Raw genomic sequence first — 18,202 nt, forward strand, 5'->3', positions numbered from 1 at the left:
GAAACAATGGAAATAGACTGATTTATGAGTTTAACCCAGTGATCAGAGAGACCCATTTTTTTCAAAACTTTCTCCAAAAAATACCATTCCAGTTTATCATAGGCCTTAGACATGTCAAGTTTGATGGCAGCAATACCAATAGCTTTATCATGGTGATTGACATCATAGATGGCTCATTATCTAGAAGGATGTTATCAGAAATACTCCTTTTAGGAACAAAGGCACTTTGGTTTTGGGAAATAATATTATTCATAAAGGGCTTTAATATGTTAGCTAGAGTTTTAGATAGGATCTGGTAAATAAAATTGCAAAGTCCTATGGGTCTATATTGAGAGACCAACTCAGTTAGAGGGACTTTGGGGATGAGAGCTATGTTGGTATGATTAAAAACTTAAGCTATATTTCCAGTTCTAAAGCAAGTTTGAGTCATATCAACAACAGCTTCTCCCACAATATCCCAATGTTTTTGATAAAAAAGACCAGTAAAACCATCAGGGCCATGGGGCCTTTTTTCACCCATTTGAAAAACAACATTCTTAATCTTCTCTGCAGAAAGAGGAGAATTAAGGAAGGAATTATCATTTTCAGAAAATTTAACAGGAAGGTCAAGAAGGATATCATCTTGAAATTGTTGAGGGTGATAAGAATATAGATTCTTGAAATAATCTACAAAAGATGTGCCAATACTATGTCTATCGGTTAGAATAGTACCAACAACATTCTTAATCCAGCTAATATCATTTCTCTTTCTCCTGAATAAGGTGACTCTATGAAAATATGGTGAGTCTCTATCACCTTCCATAAGCCATACCTCTCTGGATTTATCTTTCGAGTAAAGTTCTTCCAGATTGTAGAGATATTCCAATCTAGCTTTGAGTCTAGAAATAGCCCTACAATCTGTATGAGTGATGGTCTGAGAGTCAACTAGTTCCTTTCTAGTAGTAGAAATATTAGTTTGAATATTACCAAAAGAGGATTTGTTCCAATCACGAAGACCTTTCTTAGTATTTAACAATTTAACTTTAAGCTTACAGGCAGGAGATCCCACTACATTAACAGACCAAGAGTTGGCTGTAATGTCTCTACATGTGGGATCCTCTATCCACATAGCTATGAAGTGGAAAGGCCTAGGCATACAGATATCATCATAATTAAAACCAATATGCATGGGACAATGATCAGACGAATTTATAGGAAAATTATTAACACACAGTTTAGGGAACAAGGTTTCAGTAGTGGGATTAATAAGACATCTATCAAGACGTTCAAGAATAAGATCAGGACTATGTTCAAAAGTCTTTTTTCTAAATAGACTTAGATTATACACATTTAGTATTTCGAGCCGAGTTTATCTCACCTATATATTTCTCGAAATATGTGTTGGTAAGCTTTCTCTTTAGCCAAGTTCATCTTTACCTAGTGACGAAAGTCATGTTATGTTTCAATCACTTTGAAAATTGATTTGACGAAAAATGGTTTGTGAATAACAACTATATAACGTCCTCTAAGAATGTTTCAATGATTGAAATGAGAGTTTAGATTATATAACCAATGATGGATATAAGCATTGTTGTGGAAACACATATATGTATAAGTCGTTATTCCTTGAACCGAAGTTTGCGAACTTTGTTGATCAAGAGAACCGGAACAAGAGCCGTGAAATAAGTCCGCGAACCCAGTCCGTGAACTGGAAGAAGTTCTCGACTCGAGAAAATCTGCTGGAGTTTGACAACTCCTTCCGGGAACTTAAGTCCGCGAACTTGAGTTAGGTTATATCTAAAGACGATTGTTTGTGAACTCATGTTTATATAAACTAAGGAATGCTAATTGCGAACCGTGGCTATAAAGTTCATAAACCGATTCGAGTGAATCAAATCGTTTTTGCTTCGATTGTGTCTTGTGTAGTTACATAAGATTTTCCTTGCAATTGAACAAATCTCTAACTAGTTCATTTGAGTCATTTGAACTAGTTATGGTGAAGAAGAATATGGTTGATATGAAAGTGCTCATATGGCTAACCATTTGGTTAAATATTGTTGAACCAACAAATGTACATGTTTGGGTACGGTTACACAAACCTAGAAACGTGCATTTCATTTGTGTGTAACAAGCTAGGTTTTCGATCTAACGGTTGAAAGATATTAGCTTGAATCTAATCAGGTTTTCATCTAACGGTGAATATTGAATGCTTTGTTACCAAGCTAACATTGATTGCAAACCCTGATTTGAAAAACTATATAAGGGAGAACTCTAGCAACTGGGAAACCTAATCCCCACACCTTACGTGTGATACAAAAATTATGAAAAATAAAGCCTATTTACAAATTCTAAAAAAAATATAAAAGCTATATACAAAAATAAATAAAAATAATAATAAAAATAAAATTAAATCCTAAAAAAAAAATTATGTCTTTTTTCTCTTCTCTTTTAGCTTTTAGCTTTAAGCTTTTTGTTCCCAAGTCCTTAGTATTCCACTTCGAACCTGTAAATCAAAGACACAAAAAGAAACGTAAAAAGGAACAAATAATAATAAATAAATAAAAAAATTAAACCTAAAAACAAATCTATATACAAGTCCGCGTCGGCGGCGCCATTTTGTTGTAGTAATTCAATTTGCGGTAAATACGGATTCGATGCTCGGACTTGAAAAGATTTTTAAAACAAAAATATATACACAATATGTCACAAGATCAAGAGGAACCAGGACTCAGGATTCCAATGTGTTTCATATTCAAGTGGCTCAGAAAATAATTCTAGGCGATTATAGCTCAAAATAAAACAAGTATTAACTCTATCTTTGCCAAATTAGATTCCATAAAATATTACTTGTATATGATAAGCATGGAACATCAAGAATCCCTAGGACTAAGCATGTTCCATCAAACAAAATCACAAGTAATTAATTGAAATCATAAATCAATTAAAATCGGTGCAAAAAGTGAATTAAGAATTATTTAAATAACCACATGGCTGAAAAACAGCTTCCTCCATCATCCCAGTATTGGGGTTTAGCTACTCATAATAATCATGTTCTTAAAATACATACTTGATGCTCAAAATATGATTAAAAGAGTGAAAAATATAATACAGTGAAACTACGACCCTCTTTAAGCGTCCAGAGAAGAACGATAGAATACCACTGCTGTAAAAACGATACCTCACGGCTGCTGTTGACGCTGCTGTTTTAAGACCCTCGGATGCTAGTCGTTGACACTGTTGATAAACGACTGTCTATGCTGGTGTGTTCTTCGTGTTCTTCGAGCTTTGTTAATGGCAGCAGCAGCAGCAGGTACAATTCCTGCAACTCCTCCTGCGCCTCTCTGCTGGCCTCCCAATCGACCCCTAACTCTTGATAAAACTTTCTCTCACTTCCCACCAGCCTTTATATACCAATAGGGTCCAAATAACTCGATTAAATCCGAGTTTATCTCCCTTTTTTCTTCACGTGCAGTTGAGAGAGAATCTCTTTTCTGTTGCTTTGTACGCGTCTTCTGGCAATTTATTACGCTCCAAAATTCTCCTAATCCTTAAACAAGACTAGATACACTTTACTTCAACGTAAAACTCTCCCAGAATCTCTAAATATATTTGAAAACTTCACAGAGAACACATATTCTGTTTGGACTTTGATCGCTTCTCACGGCCATTCCAGCCCAATTCGATCAGCCCAATCACTTGCATAGGGTCTGTTTAGGTCTAACAGGATTATCCCAACTGATTTCCGGTGTTTAATCGCATTAAAACTCCTCCAATAATCGAACCAAAATCTGCCAGACGATGCATGCATTTTCCCGCCAAAATTTGCTTTTAAATTTGAGAAGTTGACCTCCCCTTATCTGTGGCTGGTCTCCCTTTAGCAGCTGCCTGGAAATGGGTCACCCCTTAGTAATTAGGTTACCCCTTATCCAAAATCAAGGATCCGTATAGCAAGTGTCCTCTGGGGCATTTTCCGCACTTTTTCCGGGGTTCCTCCGGGGTATTTCTGGGGTACTTCCGGTACACTTCTGGGGCGCTTCCGGTACTCTATCAACGGAGGTCCAAACGCCGCATTTTCAGCCAATTTCGCCGCAAATCCTTATTCTTCTAAAAACACCTACAAATAAATAAAATAACCAAATAAGTACAAAATTGAGCACTAACAATATATACAAATGAGCTATATTAGACACATAAATGCGTCTATCAGAGACTTAACTAATTGTAGAGTAGAATCAAGATATAGTTTTGACAACAAGCTTGAGATAACAATACTTTTGAGTTCGAACGATCAATTCTCTAACAGTATCGACATCAACGATAGCATCGTCCTTCCACTTAAGATCAGTAATACATGACTTAACTTGTTTTCATTTCTATATCGTAAGCTTTCAAGACGTTTCTGATTGAAAACATAACATGTGAAGTTATATATACATGAAACTCTAGTATAATAGACTTGATCATCATATTGTGATCAAATTTTCAAGGAACAATATAACAATATTGATAAATGCTTTATATTGGTATATTGACTAACGATGTATAATGCTTATCATTTGAACTTCGTAATTGCATCATCGACATAATCTTCGTAACTCGTTACTAAATTATGTAGTAAACATAAGTTTGATTTCATACCTATAAAACTATGTTTAATTACATGGGTTTAAGGAAGTAGACATACGAACTTGTTTCATAGTCAAAAGAAAATCAAAAGGATTGAAAGTCCGGTTTTCATTGAAGATCTTAAGGTTGGACAGATCCTAACCTATATAGGAAATTAAGGTAGAACCGATCCTAACTTATGTTGGGAGTTAAGGTAGAACCGATCTTACCTATATTGGGAGTCAAGGTAGAACCAATCCTAACTTGATTTAGGTATCATATTATAATCAGTCCTAATAGGAAAAACTGATTTCTCTAAGTCACGTATACTTTGGGGTTTATATGATTTGGATATTGAATTTGGAAAATAGTAAAGTTCAAGATGTCAACATAGTGAGTAATCTAAACATGTGCTGAAATCTTATTTCTTAATTGTTCAAAGATGTTCATTGATACTCAAGGTGATATCACAAACCGAAATATTAGAGAATATTTTTGAGATTTTCAAAATTAATATGTTTGTTTTACCAGCAATTAAAATATATCTTTGGAAATATATTAGTTAAGTGCTAGTTAATATTGAGTTGTCCATGAAGGTATCGATTATACAGTTGGATATTGGTTGGCATTTTGTAAAATCGAATTCAGGTGCTTTATTGCATATCTTTAGAATATCTTCGGTTATGGAAATTCGTTGGTGTCCAAACTACCATGGTCTATAAATAGTGAAGTTTTTTCTTCTAACAAACTTATCCTGAGCCAGGCGAACTTCATCTTTGTTGTTTCTAGTGTAGCCGACTAATAGTATTCTTGTAATACTATCTTGGAGATGAGAGTAACATAATTAGGCGAAATCTATTACGTCCGTTAATTTAAAGACTTCTTTGGGATCAAGAAGCGTCTACTAGCACCGTTGGTAGGAAAATATAATTTCACTGTTATTTTAGTTTTTGATTATTGATTTGATTGACTAACGGTGGTTAGCCTTTTATTTGCACCTACTTTTATTATTCTTGAGTTCCTTCTCTTCTGGCATAAGGCCACTCAAACTAGATCAAGAGTATAACATTGTTTTGTGATCATTCATTGTTAATAGAGTCTGTTCTTTGCATGATCGATCATAAGTCAGGAATCAATTTTGTTATTGTGCAGGTACAGAAGACTATTGAAGATTGAAGACAAGAGTATTTTTCTTATTGGTCTTTTATCTTCGTGATTTTCTTCGTGTAACTTGATCGGCTGGGATCCGACTAGATCTAGTTTATCTTTCGACAGACTGATTATTGATTAGTCGTATTTAGATCGACAAGCTATCATTTGGTGGTACTCATCAGTATCTGAATCTGGTAGTTCTGTTTAACTCGATCTGGTTAATTTGTTTAATACAAATCTTGAAGGATCTAAAACCCGACAGAGGATTTTAATTGATTGTCAACAGAAAAGCCTTTGTCATACTCAACATAAATATCTCTGATTGATTTCCCGAGATAGGAGAGTGGTTAACAAACAGATTAGTCCTTTATTGTTTGGAACACGATCGGAAAGGTTGAGTGTTTAAAGTCTTCAGAGAGACTGAAACAACTTAAGATAGTGGACTCTATCTTAGGATTCACGTGCATTGGATATATTGGTTGTTATATTTGGTGCTGCCGAGTTTTAGAAGAAATTTGGATTAAACAGAGAGTCGCGTAAGAGATGAGTTAAAAAGGGAGAACTCTATAACTTTTGGTGAAAGGCAGCGAGATTTTTCGGAAGATTTTCACGACATATCTACACTTGTTGTGTATAAATAGGAACGGGAGAGGTCATAAAGTTTAATCGAGAGTTGGGAAAACCAACAGGGAGTTGGGGAAGCTGCAGAGAGCGGAGTTTAAAGAAAAGAAAGTGCAGAGTAATTTTCTGCAATTTCAGGGAATAAAGGTAGAAGAAGAACAATAAACGCCTTAAGACAGTCGCATAGAAATGTCATTGTTTGAACAGTTCCGGTTTTACTTGCAATAGCCCTTCAGCGATAGATCTCGATCTTTGGCCACTATTTCTTTATAACACGCAATCTACAACGCTTATAAACGTTGCAATTGAGCTGCTTTATTCCTTTTCTCATATTTCATCAATAAAAACACCTTTTGAGCTATGAAATATTATTTTGAATGTGTTTTGAGTATGAGGAGCTAACCCCAACACCGGGATGACGGAGGAAGCCATTTTTCACGATTGTGGTAATTCTATTTAATTCTTTTATGACTTTTTACATTAAATTTAATGGATTTATAATTTTTATTGAATATTTGTAATTTTAATTGATGTCCATGCTTAGATTAAGTGTTTTAATGATCCATGCTTTAGATTTACAGTCATTACTTTCAAAAGTTTACATTTGGCAATGAATTACAGGGTGTTAGTCGTGGGAGATTTTAATGTATTTCAATAGAGTTGGCAAATCCCCTGTTAGTCGTGGGGGAGTTTGTCAAAATATTTTAAAATCTCTGTTAGTGGTGAGATATTTCTAGGGAGTTTCTAAAACTACCTCAAAATCCCTTAAACTCCCTTGTTAGTGGTGAGAGATTTGATTAGAATCTTTTAAAATCCCCGTTAGTCGTAAAACACTAAAGTTATATGGAGTTTACAATTTAGGGGAGTTTGAGAGAGTTTCATGATGTTTTTGTAGTTGGACAAAATCTCTCAAAAAACAAGAGATTTCTGGGGAGTTAGGGTTAAACTCCCCTAAATTGTCTAGACTCTCATACGCACCCTCTAAATCCCTAGGGATTTAAATACATTAAAATCTCTCAAACTCTCCCACGACTAACCCCCTGTTAGAGTCAATACATTGTTATTATTTAAGCTATAAATGTCTATAATAATTAGTTGAACCACATAAATATGAAAATTGATGAAATCCAAGAGTCCTAGTTTCTCTCCATATTGTGACCATGTTTTCTTTATTTTTAGTATTTTTTTAATTATTAAATCTTAAATTAAATCTCAACAAGTCTGAGTGAACGACATCTTTATTTACCACTTCCACAACACATCACATCAAAGTGTACCTGACACGTGACAAGCAGTGAGAGTCGAAACAAGATAATACAAAGTGGTGCCTCGTACAATATCAGTTATGAGAGTGCTTCAGCGTTAAAATAAGGACAGAAATAATTTCCCGAATCTCTACTTTCCCTTATAAACGAAAGCGATTAGGTTGGAGAGAAGACCGATTTCTTTCTCTTCCTATTATCTCTCAAAAACTTCCTAAAACTTTGTAACGAGGTTCAAAGAATGCAACCTCAATGATCAGTAAATTCCTTTCCTCCTTTTATCGGTGGATGTAGACACCCATTATCGGAGTTGCAGTCGAGAAAAATTAATGGTCAAAATGCAAATTCTACGGGGCTTCCCGGCGGCCGGATCCCGAGTAATAGTTGGGCTTGCTCTAAGGTCATGGGACTCATGGTATCATGATTCATGACCCATGTGGATACTAGTTGGTAGCTATGATGGAAAATAGAGATATATATGGGCACCCAATCTTAATGATAGGAAGTTTTAAATTTATTAGGCGAATTGGCGACTTTTTCCATTACACGCGATCTCCGGTGCAGAACGAATTCCAATAATTTAGGGTTTCTTCGATCCCCAAATTCAAATCAACAACCAAACAGAATAATCAGAAGTGAGAATTTCTATCTACACAGATGGTTCATGGGATCAATCACTCGTTAGAAATGGTAGAAACAGTTATGGGAGTTGCAAAAGTAGCTTTTGAAGCTGTTGAATTCAAGCATAATCATCTTGACCATCATCATGATGATCACAACAAATCAGAAAAAAAAACAAATATCAAGCTCTTTCAATCGAAGAAGAAAAAGAAATTGAAGCTCTTCGGTATGAGAATCATCGACTTAGAAACATACTTGAAGAAAATCTCAAGCTTTTTCAAAATATCTCTCAGTCTCCATCTCTAACAAAAGATTGCCCTGCTGATGTAATTTCAAAATTAAAAACTAATGTTAAATTCCCTCAATTTCAGTTGGATTGCTTGTTATAGAATTTTCCCCCAAATTACTGAGAATTAATATCTTAAAATATCTGAATTATTCAATTTTCAGCTCTATAAACGTCTTGAAGCGGCTGTGGAATCTACTAAGTTCTTAAATCAGCTTGAATCACTTCATCAAGCATCTAATAACTTTCCTTTTGAAGAAACTACAGGTCTATTCATTAACTTGTTTTTTTTTTACTTTTTTATTTATCAATTATCTTGATTGTGAACTGATTATGGGTGCTGTTGATGCAGAAGCTGATCTGGTAACCGTGGAAATTTTAGTGAATGGGGAGAGGAGTCGATGGGTATGGGTAACAGATGAGAAGCTCGTAGAAGAGCGGAGTGGAATTGATAATGAAACTTATGTAATTGTTAGTGAAGATGATGTGGTGGAAGGTGTTGCCAACTTTATGGCTAAATGCATCATTTCTAATCCCAAAACTCAGGTTATAAAACTGAAATAAAGCTTTTGAGTTTTGCTTATTAAGGTAATTATTTATCTGACTTGGTTATGGTGTGTTAAAATTACAGAAATTAACACCACAGGAGCTGCAGAAAAGTAAGTTTATACTTGAATTCAATATAATTTTTTCTAATCTTTATACTAGTAGTCCGTATAGCTGTTTTAATGCTAGTTTTATGCATTTGATTTATATGAATACAAGTATGCAACCTAATACCCTGTAGTTCTTTACTTACTGAATTAAGTTAGATTACCAACAGGGAAATTCCCGAACCAACCATGATATTCACATTACTGAACTTGGAGAACGAATTATGCTGTGACTGTTGTTTCGGGAGGATGAAACTTGCAAACGGTACCTTAGGTGGGAAAGCACAGCAGGAGTCATATTTGTCACTGTAGTCAGCACTAGTTGTTATCTACTTCTTCCTCATTAACAACAATAATGAATAGATGGCCCAAAGGGTTTTGTCAACAAAATTTCTCATCGGAATAGCAATTAATTTCAGCGGTAGCTGACCTGGCTGTACGCACTTACTAGTGCCAAAATCCAGTGTTTACAAAAACAGATACAGTAGCTGACCCATACCCAGTGTTTACATGTGTGAAAATCCAGTGTTCGTTAAAAAATACAACCTTGTTTCTTGATACTTATTAGTCATCATTCATTAATCTGGGTCATGTAGTGTAGATAGGAGTCACTCTGTAACATTTCAATTGAGAATACGTTTAATGCTGGGATTTGTACTTCCTTTCACATTTTGCAGCCTAGATGATTGGTCAGTATACAATGTGGTCGCTCACTTAACCACTTCCCTTCAGTTGTAAAAAGTTAACATTTGCATTTCGGATGAAAACAATTCTTGAAATTAGCCTTTAATTGCTTAGAAGTGCTCAAAGCATTATCTTACTGGGGTTCTGCAGCTGGTCATAATGAACATATTGCATTTTTGAGGGGTCAACCACTATATTTGCCTGCTATAATTTCACAGCTTTTCTCTGGTTTTATCTTGTGTTGTGCGAGAATATTATCTTTCTAAAGTTTGGTACTATCTGTTTTCTCAAATGCCTGATTACTGACTGGGGCTGTTGATTAAGCTTTCTGATGGGTGCTTGAGATGTTAATAGTCCCATTCTGGTAGAGGGTTTATTAGCTTGATGTGGATTTGAACTTCTTTATGTTTGCCCTTTCTCTAACTAAATTTGGAATTTGCAGCTGTGGCCAAGGCTTTGGAAGGTGTGACAGAATGGAGCAGTTGATGAACATCTGGCATGCTGGAACAATGTTTTATGGGTTAGCTATGTGGGGACTTGCACTGTCAGGGTTAGTCTTCTTACTTAAACTCCTGTCTGGTGTTATTTTCTTTTTGCTGTGCTCTTTTTCATAATTGGATTTGTATTGCAGGTTGTATAGGCATCGTGGAGTCCTGAAAGTGGCTGCAAAAAGGATTGGAGCGTCTGGTAAATTAGTTATGAAAGCTCTTTGAATGGTTACATAATCCTTTATGCTAAACATGTGAAGATCAACCAAAACACTGTAATAGAAGCTTGCTATTTTCTGTGTGTTTGTCTTATTTATGTCATCGTCACTGGGCCCTGTCATCTGTATCAAGTCATACCTGTAACAGAACCTACAGCTCCTGTGTATATATTTTCAGGCCTGTTTACCGTTCCTGATTGGCTCTTGAACTTTGTACAGTATCAGAACTATTTGGTTTCGGTTTTGAATCTTGTTTCGTTTGGTTCTCTGAATGCAAATTGGCATTCCTGTACTTCTTGGGTTTTCTGTTCATGTATATAAAGTCAACCTAACCGGTAAATGCACCTCGCACTTTGTGGATAATTTGTCATTTTTAATTAAATAATTTTAATTCTTCCTAATAGATTAAGTTTGCGAGGACTCTTTTAATCCTTCACGTTTAAGAGATACGTTTAAGAGATGATAGTTATGTGATCTAAGTGATTGGTTGATGGATATCACCGGGGTTCTTATCATTCTCAGGCTCTGTAGGGTTGCTCAAAGGGAAGTTCATTTGTATGATTAGGTCATGCTAAAAATAAAACTGTCACTACATGAACACATTCTGGGCTTTCTATTACAGCAGATCATTTGTGTTGACACCTAAGATCATTTGTGTTGACACCTAAGATGTGACCTCATCCCGGGTCTTTCTGCCAATGGGTTAAAAGCAAGGCTGAATTGGGGGTCCTGGAAAAATAATTGGGGACCCTAGTTACAGGATAAAAAAAGGTCATGAAATAGTAATTGGGAGTTATCCCTTATCCCCAATTTTTTTAAATGGCTAAACTACCCCAAATCATTAGTGGTAATTAAGTTAATTAATTGTTATTTAGTTTAATTAGATTAAAATCAGATTTAGGGATAAAATTTTGATAAAAGAAAAATTGTGTTTCTGTTGTGGAGAGGAAGAAGTTGAGTTTTTGGGGGATTCCAGTAGAGGAATCATATTGCTCAAAATGAAGGAACCAATCCTCAAAATGAAGAACCCGAAGCTCAAAACAATCAGGTAAACTTTCTATACTCTTACAATTGTATGAATGATGCCCCAAGTGGTCGATTCATGTACACTATGCAACTACTCAGAGTGAGGGTCGTTAAGTCGAGAGGGTAATAAACGAACGACTCCAAGGAGTCGTCAATTACTTGACACAACCTTTGACGACTCAAACCTGCAACTTTTGCAGGTTATGAAAAATCGTCAACCAAGTGTGATATAATTGACGACTCCAGCCAGTTAGGTCATATAGAGTCGTTAACTTAATATGTTTAGAACCCAACGACTCTAAAACTTTTTACTCTCTGAAGATGTTACTCTTAGGGTCGTTAATTTGGCATTCCTATATACTGACGACCCTAGCGAGCCATATAGAGTCGTTAGCGATTTAGAAATCCCTAGACGACACTATTCTTGGGCAGAAAACCAGGTTTAGGGTCGTTATATACTACACCCTAATGATTAACGATTTTTTATCAATCCAACATGCATATCAAAAATCGTTAAGCAATAAAAAACCGTGGTTAACGACCCTGGAACTGTAACTGCAATTTTGCAGTTGAAAACCTAATTTTTTTTAGTTCACTTACGACGATGAATCAGTGAGAATTTTTTTTTCTCAGAAATCGTTAATGAAAAGGGAAACAGTGGGAGAGAGGGAGCGGAGGAGAAGAAGAATGGGAGGAGAAAAAATTATTAGAGAAGGATAAAATAGTTATTTCACCATCATTTTGGAAGCCCAATATATCTTTTGGGTGTAAAATGTGTCCTGGCCCCCCATTAGTTTCCATGGCCCCCAATTCAGCCTTGGTTAAAAGACCTCTACAATGTTTCCAACTTTCCTTGGCAAACCACAAAGTAACTGTGTCGTTTCCTCTTACAGAAGTCTAAAAAAGTCTAAAAGGAGGAAAATCAAGCCAAATTCCGCGTGACCCAGAATGACAATTTTTTCCAAACACTACAAAAGAATGGAAAAGCTGGATGCCAGAAAAATAAAGGGAAGTAGTCTATGAAAAATCATGCCCATAAGGAATAACATTGTCTGTGTATGCAAGATGCAACAATGCAGCTTTTGTCATTTGGGATGAAATAGCTAAAGAGTTCGAGGAAATATTTACAGAACCAAAAGTAAAATTATAAAGGCCCCAAAGGCTCCTCAAAAGAAAGATGTGTGCATCTTGGGGCTCCTCAAAAGATGCGTGCATCTGTAATCCTATTGTCTGGTCTTTGCAATCTAAACAGTCCCTTCCACCTGGTAATATCCCTTCCTCCTAGTAACGGTTCAAGTAGGTTCTACGTCCGAACCAGTTGTAGTCTGGGAGCTTCTGAATGGGTCCCATTGTAGCGATTGCGACGTCCTTGTCGAAGATAAAACGGTTTAGCAACACGTTTTACGGTACCTGCATCAACAGCATCAATCCTCGCCATCAGTTCAGCAAACGGGATTCTTCTACCATATGTAAGTAGCTGACGCCCAATATCTTCAGCAACTGGACTTGTTCCATCAATGTGAAGTAGAAGAGAAGATTTCAACTGATTGCGCGCACGAGTGACATCCTCTTTTGAGACTCTGTGAGATAATTTGCTCACTTCGTACATAATGGCAAAGGCTAAATCATCCAAGCAATCAGGCTTGCAAGTAGCATAAACACCAAATAGACCAGTGTCCTTATAGTTGGTATTAAAGGCCATCATGTTCTCAGCTATATCATCGATGCCAACCCTCTGTGCAAGCTCTGAACCCATGTGCTTTCCCCCTCCTGCACTCTTATTCCAGGAACCCAGCATGGACTGCATGACCATCAAAGCAACAGAATCCGGGTCTGTCCAAGATGCTCCACTGAATGCTACTGCGAAATGTGCAAGAGGAACACCGTCATCAATTATCCTAACCTCAGAACCAGTAAAAATTGCTGGCTCAAATTGAAACAGTTGAGCAGCTGTTGTAGGATCGGTTGACAACTTTGTGAAATGCTTCTTTACTTGATTAACAATATCCTCATGCTTCACATTCCCAGCAGCTGCAATAACCATTCTGGGAGCCGTGTAGTGATCCTTAATGTAACTTTCAAGATGTTTTTTGGTAATAGCCTTAACATTGGCTGCAGGTCCAATAATGGTTCTACCCAGTGGAGAGTACTGGTACGCTGCTGCATGTAAATGGTCACATATTACTTCTTCAACCAGGTGATGAACCTCTTCCAACTCCTGCAGAATGCAACTACGTGCCTTGGTAATACGATCCTCAGGGAAGCAAGAATTTTGCAAAATATCAGCCAGAATAGCTACTGCATCATCCACATTTTTACCCAACACCTTAGCATAATAAGTTTGTTGTTCCCTAGATGTATATGCATTGAGATGCCCTCCCATATTTTCAATCCCTTCTTCCAAAGCCCTAATAGATCTATTCTCAGTTCCTTTAAACAACATATGTTCAAGAAAATGTGCAGTACCATGAGTTTCACCACATTCATATCTACTACCAGAATCCACCCAAACACCAACAGTAGCTGTACTTGCAGCTAGATTGGACTCAGTAGCAATCCTCAACCCATTCTCTAATGTCGTAACCCTAGTCTCAGGTGCAGATAATACTTTTGAATGATCATATATAACTGGATGGGGAGAGTTATACTGAAGAAACCTAGAATCTGGGTTTTCTAATTTCTTGATTTTTGATTTAACTTCTTCAGCTAAACGATCATAGATCATAACATTTGGGGTTGACGGTTTACCTGATACAATTGAAGCTGATGTTGAGAAACATCTAGTAGGTTGGATACTACGAGATGCTTCTGATGATGAGAATAGTTTTCTAGATGATCTTTTGATGAGGTTTAGGGTTTGGTTAGTCGCCATGGCTAGTGTGTTTCCTCTGAGAGAGGAAACCCTTTCTTTTTCGTGTGTGTTTCTTTTTTTACCGGGTAATCTTGCTAAATTGTGGAGTTTTATTTAGAGGAAAGTAGAAGATCCAACGGTTGTTAAGCCCTGACATGGTGCAGATGATGGTATACATCCAACGGTCGTGATGGACCAAAGGTTTAAGACGACTTTTATAAGGGTTTTGTTATAAGCCGAGACGAAACGAAGGTGACTAGGAGTTTTTTGTGTGCATTAGACTCTTGTTAAACTCCCCTGCTAAACCCTAGTTTCTCATCAATCTAAAGGAGAAACTAGGGTTACGGAAAGCTTGCGCAAATCAGGTATTTCTCTTTTCCGAATTCTGATTCTTCATCAAAAGATTTAATCAATTTTGCTCAATTTTTGACGTCGGGATTTGTCTTTTATGTTTGATTAAGTGTTTTGTTATTCAACCCCTAACGCCGTGCGTCAAAGGAATTCTTGTTTTAGAAAATTGTCTTCTTCGTGGAATCGCTTGTATACAGATGGAATGTAGTTTAGTTGTAAGGAATTCATTTTAGGGTAAAAATGGTGTTACGTGTAGAACGTCACTTGGGTGTTCTTTGGTAATGTTGAAATTCTGGAAATTCATTATCTTGGGGGATGCAGGAGACTAGTAAAGCTTAGGTTTGAAAGTTTGAAACCCTTGTCTTTCGTTGCAGTGTGGCGAAGGAATTGTTGGCTTAGGAGTTTCCTTTTTAGAGTAATCACATCGTGCTAGTCTTATTTACCATAATAAAACCTAAGTTGAATTATAATAATCAAATCCAACTTCGGTTTTGATTATTCAGCTGTCAGATATTCTACCCGTAGTTGATAATCGTAAGGTTAAAAGAGAACAGGGTCCATCTGGGTTCGTTGTTTGGGAAGAAAATAAAGTCATATAGAGAGTTCGAACTTTAAATTTCAGGCTTTTAGACACATGCAGTCCTCAATATAGACAGTTACGACCTGTGAAACTAGAGAACTGTAATCAGTGAATAACCTTCCTTTCCTGTTTGTGTTTGTGTAGAATCGTACTCAGCTGTTTGTTGTTAGAGAGTGGAAGCAGTAAAAGAATGGAGTTTTGTCCAACTTGTGGGAATATGTTAAAGTTTGATCCTGCAACTGTTGGATTTAAAGCTAGCCTTCGTTGCCCTACTTGTCCCTATGTTGCACAAATAGGAACCAATGTAAAATCCTACACTCTAGAACATCATCAATTTCTCCCTCTGTAACAGTTTATGTTGGGGAATTTTTTATATTCTTTTTATGCTTAAAATATAACAGGTAAAGCTCAAGAAAAGACAACCTCTTGTGAAGAAACAGATTGAACCTATTTTCAGTGGTGCACATGCTATGGCAGTGGCCCCCAAAACACAAGGTATCATCCTCTTCCTTTCCTTTATCTGTAAATTGGGTTTTATTTTTCGTAGTAGTCTGGGTTTCAATTTTGCCTGCTATAAGTTATCAATTGATTCGCATTCAGATTCGCAGTTCACATGGTAATTGGTTCACGCATTTGGTTTCACAGTTCACATATTAATGGATTCAGATACTTGGTTTCACGTTTACGCAGAGTGTTAATGCCCAACTATGTACAATATAATTGTATACTTCAGATGAAAATAAAACAATATAGTCTCTTAAGTCCAATTTAATTTATACTTTTTTTCACGACAGTAGTATTAGTACTAGTTATGTTGATAAAATATGGGGAAAGCAAAGAAAATTAGTTTTGGGGATTCTAGTGATTTGTTCTGTCAAAAAGAATTATTCAGTGATATCAAACCTAAAATGGTGAAAATTGTTTGGGAATATAACCCCTTAGGCCTTTACCAATTAATGTGTTTCTCCATAAGGGTAACTAATATTACTGGCCATCCAATAGATCTGGTATAGGATATGAGAAAAATACACCCATTAGGCTTGGAAAATCAGTAAACGGGAGTATGAGTTAGTTATACAATCACCTAGTATGTAAGCTAACATTCTATGTTATTGAGGAATCCAGTCACTTACGAGGCAAGGTAAACATTAAATATCCTAACTTTGGAGTGTGGGGTACACTGGTCCTAAATACCTGTGTTGGATCTCAGCCTTTCTTTACCTTATTTTTCACCTTGTGCTATTTGAGTTCAAACAGTTGGTTGTTAAAAGGGAGAAGGAATCAGTTATGTCTTGATTCTGCATGTTTGTGAGGGGATTATGAGAGGTCAACTTCCGGCTGTGAAGTGCTTTAACCTCAGTCTTAGATATCGGCTGGTGTCAGAGGTTTCACTTGATAATCATTTTGATGGGTTAAAGGCTTAGGCCAAATGAATTTTTTAGCGTTCCCCACGTTATTCTCTTCGATTTGTTCAAGTAACCTGTTGTTATTTTTACTTGAATTGTTATCTTTGTTGTTTGAATGTGTTGGGTATAAGTGGGTGTGTTGTGAAGAGTCTCCATGTTACCTCATGTGACACTTAAATGAAGTTAGACGTAGTTATAGATAATAACTGTATAAATATATCTTTTTAAGATGTTCATCTGAAATTTGAAACAGTTAAATAAGAAATCAATGGATACTGGAACCTGTGAAAATTTGAAGAAGTAATATGTCGATGAGATGAAGCTTCTTTTTCATTTGTAATAATTTCATTGTTTGGAAAAATATGTAGCAAAAACTGTCCTATTCCTGTAATTGCATTGTCTTATACACTGAAAACAAGACCCAAGCTACTTTAACTCTTCTAATGCCCCCTCTGAGATGCCTATTAACATGTTGAAATATATTTTACTACACCACATGCTCATTTAATTGGGTTGCTCCCAATTTAAACCGGTCAACATTATTTTTGCTTGTCGATTTTTCTCCTAATTACATCTAATTTATTTTGTTTATACTTTTCTTGTTTGTTCTGTGAACTAGCACAATGTCCCAGTTGCAGGCATGGGGAGGCCTATTTTCAGGAGTTCCAGACTCGGTCTGCTGATGAGCCCATGACAAGGTTTTATGAGTGCTGCAATTGCTCTAGGCATTGGCGCGAAGACTGAACATTACCGGGGTCGATGGGAATTGTTAATTTGGTGTGGCGGCACTTCGCCCCGCTCTCTTGGCCCAGATGTATTGGAACATTCTTAAATATTTTTCATGATAGGAAAGTTTCACTCATTGATAATCTATAGGTTTTATCTATTTTCTACTTTCTACCCATGTGCCACCTTGAATTCCTATATATCCTAATACTTCCTTTTTGACTTTATATTTGCACCCATCAACTATATAGGATCATGCAACTAAACTGTAAACACTTTTTCTTCTCCATGGACCGCCTTTTTCTACTCCACCACAACCATATTGGAGGAACAGACCAGTACATAGTAGAATTGTTTGTTTTAGCCCAAAACGCAAGTCAATGAGCGACAAAATTACAAGTGCGAGGTTGGAAAATGAACAAACATGCTACAAGATTAGAAGAGAAAAACTGGATATCCTTAAAGATGAAACATGTTTTGAGGCATACTGAATTTTGTTGAGGCATACTAAATAATGCCAAAATAGGGTCACTAAATAAAAAACAACATCACATACCCTTATCCACCCTTTTTGATAATGGCATAACTACCCTTACATAATTAGTGTTAATGATTATGATTAGATTTGATTAGCTAGGAATTTTAAGGATTGATTAAAAATAAAATTATTAGTGGTGAATTAGTAGATAAATC

The 18,202-nt window shown here is 36.2% G+C and overlaps 1 protein-coding gene and 2 pseudogenes across 1 annotated transcript; 2 read left to right on the plus strand and 1 right to left on the minus strand.

Moving 5' to 3' along the window:
- Positions 1-8,040: 8,040 nt before the first annotated feature.
- On the plus strand, positions 8,041-10,972 carry LOC113301206 (annotated as a pseudogene).
- Positions 10,973-12,805: 1,833 nt separating this feature from the next.
- Positions 12,806-14,521, minus strand: LOC113301637 (annotated as a pseudogene).
- Positions 14,522-14,697: 176 nt separating this feature from the next.
- On the plus strand, positions 14,698-17,683 carry LOC113304603 (DNA-directed RNA polymerase III subunit RPC10-like). Its single transcript, XM_026553747.1, has 4 exons — positions 14,698-14,811; positions 15,522-15,681; positions 15,779-15,872; positions 17,403-17,683. Exons 2-4 carry the CDS (start codon positions 15,568-15,570, stop codon positions 17,525-17,527), a joined length of 333 nt encoding a protein of 110 aa, XP_026409532.1. The 5' UTR covers positions 14,698-14,811; positions 15,522-15,567; the 3' UTR covers positions 17,528-17,683.
- Positions 17,684-18,202: the final 519 nt, after the last annotated feature.

Source organism: Papaver somniferum, chromosome 8, assembly GCF_003573695.1.
Source record: "Papaver somniferum cultivar HN1 chromosome 8, ASM357369v1, whole genome shotgun sequence".
Lineage (NCBI taxonomy): Eukaryota > Viridiplantae > Streptophyta > Magnoliopsida > Ranunculales > Papaveraceae > Papaver > Papaver somniferum.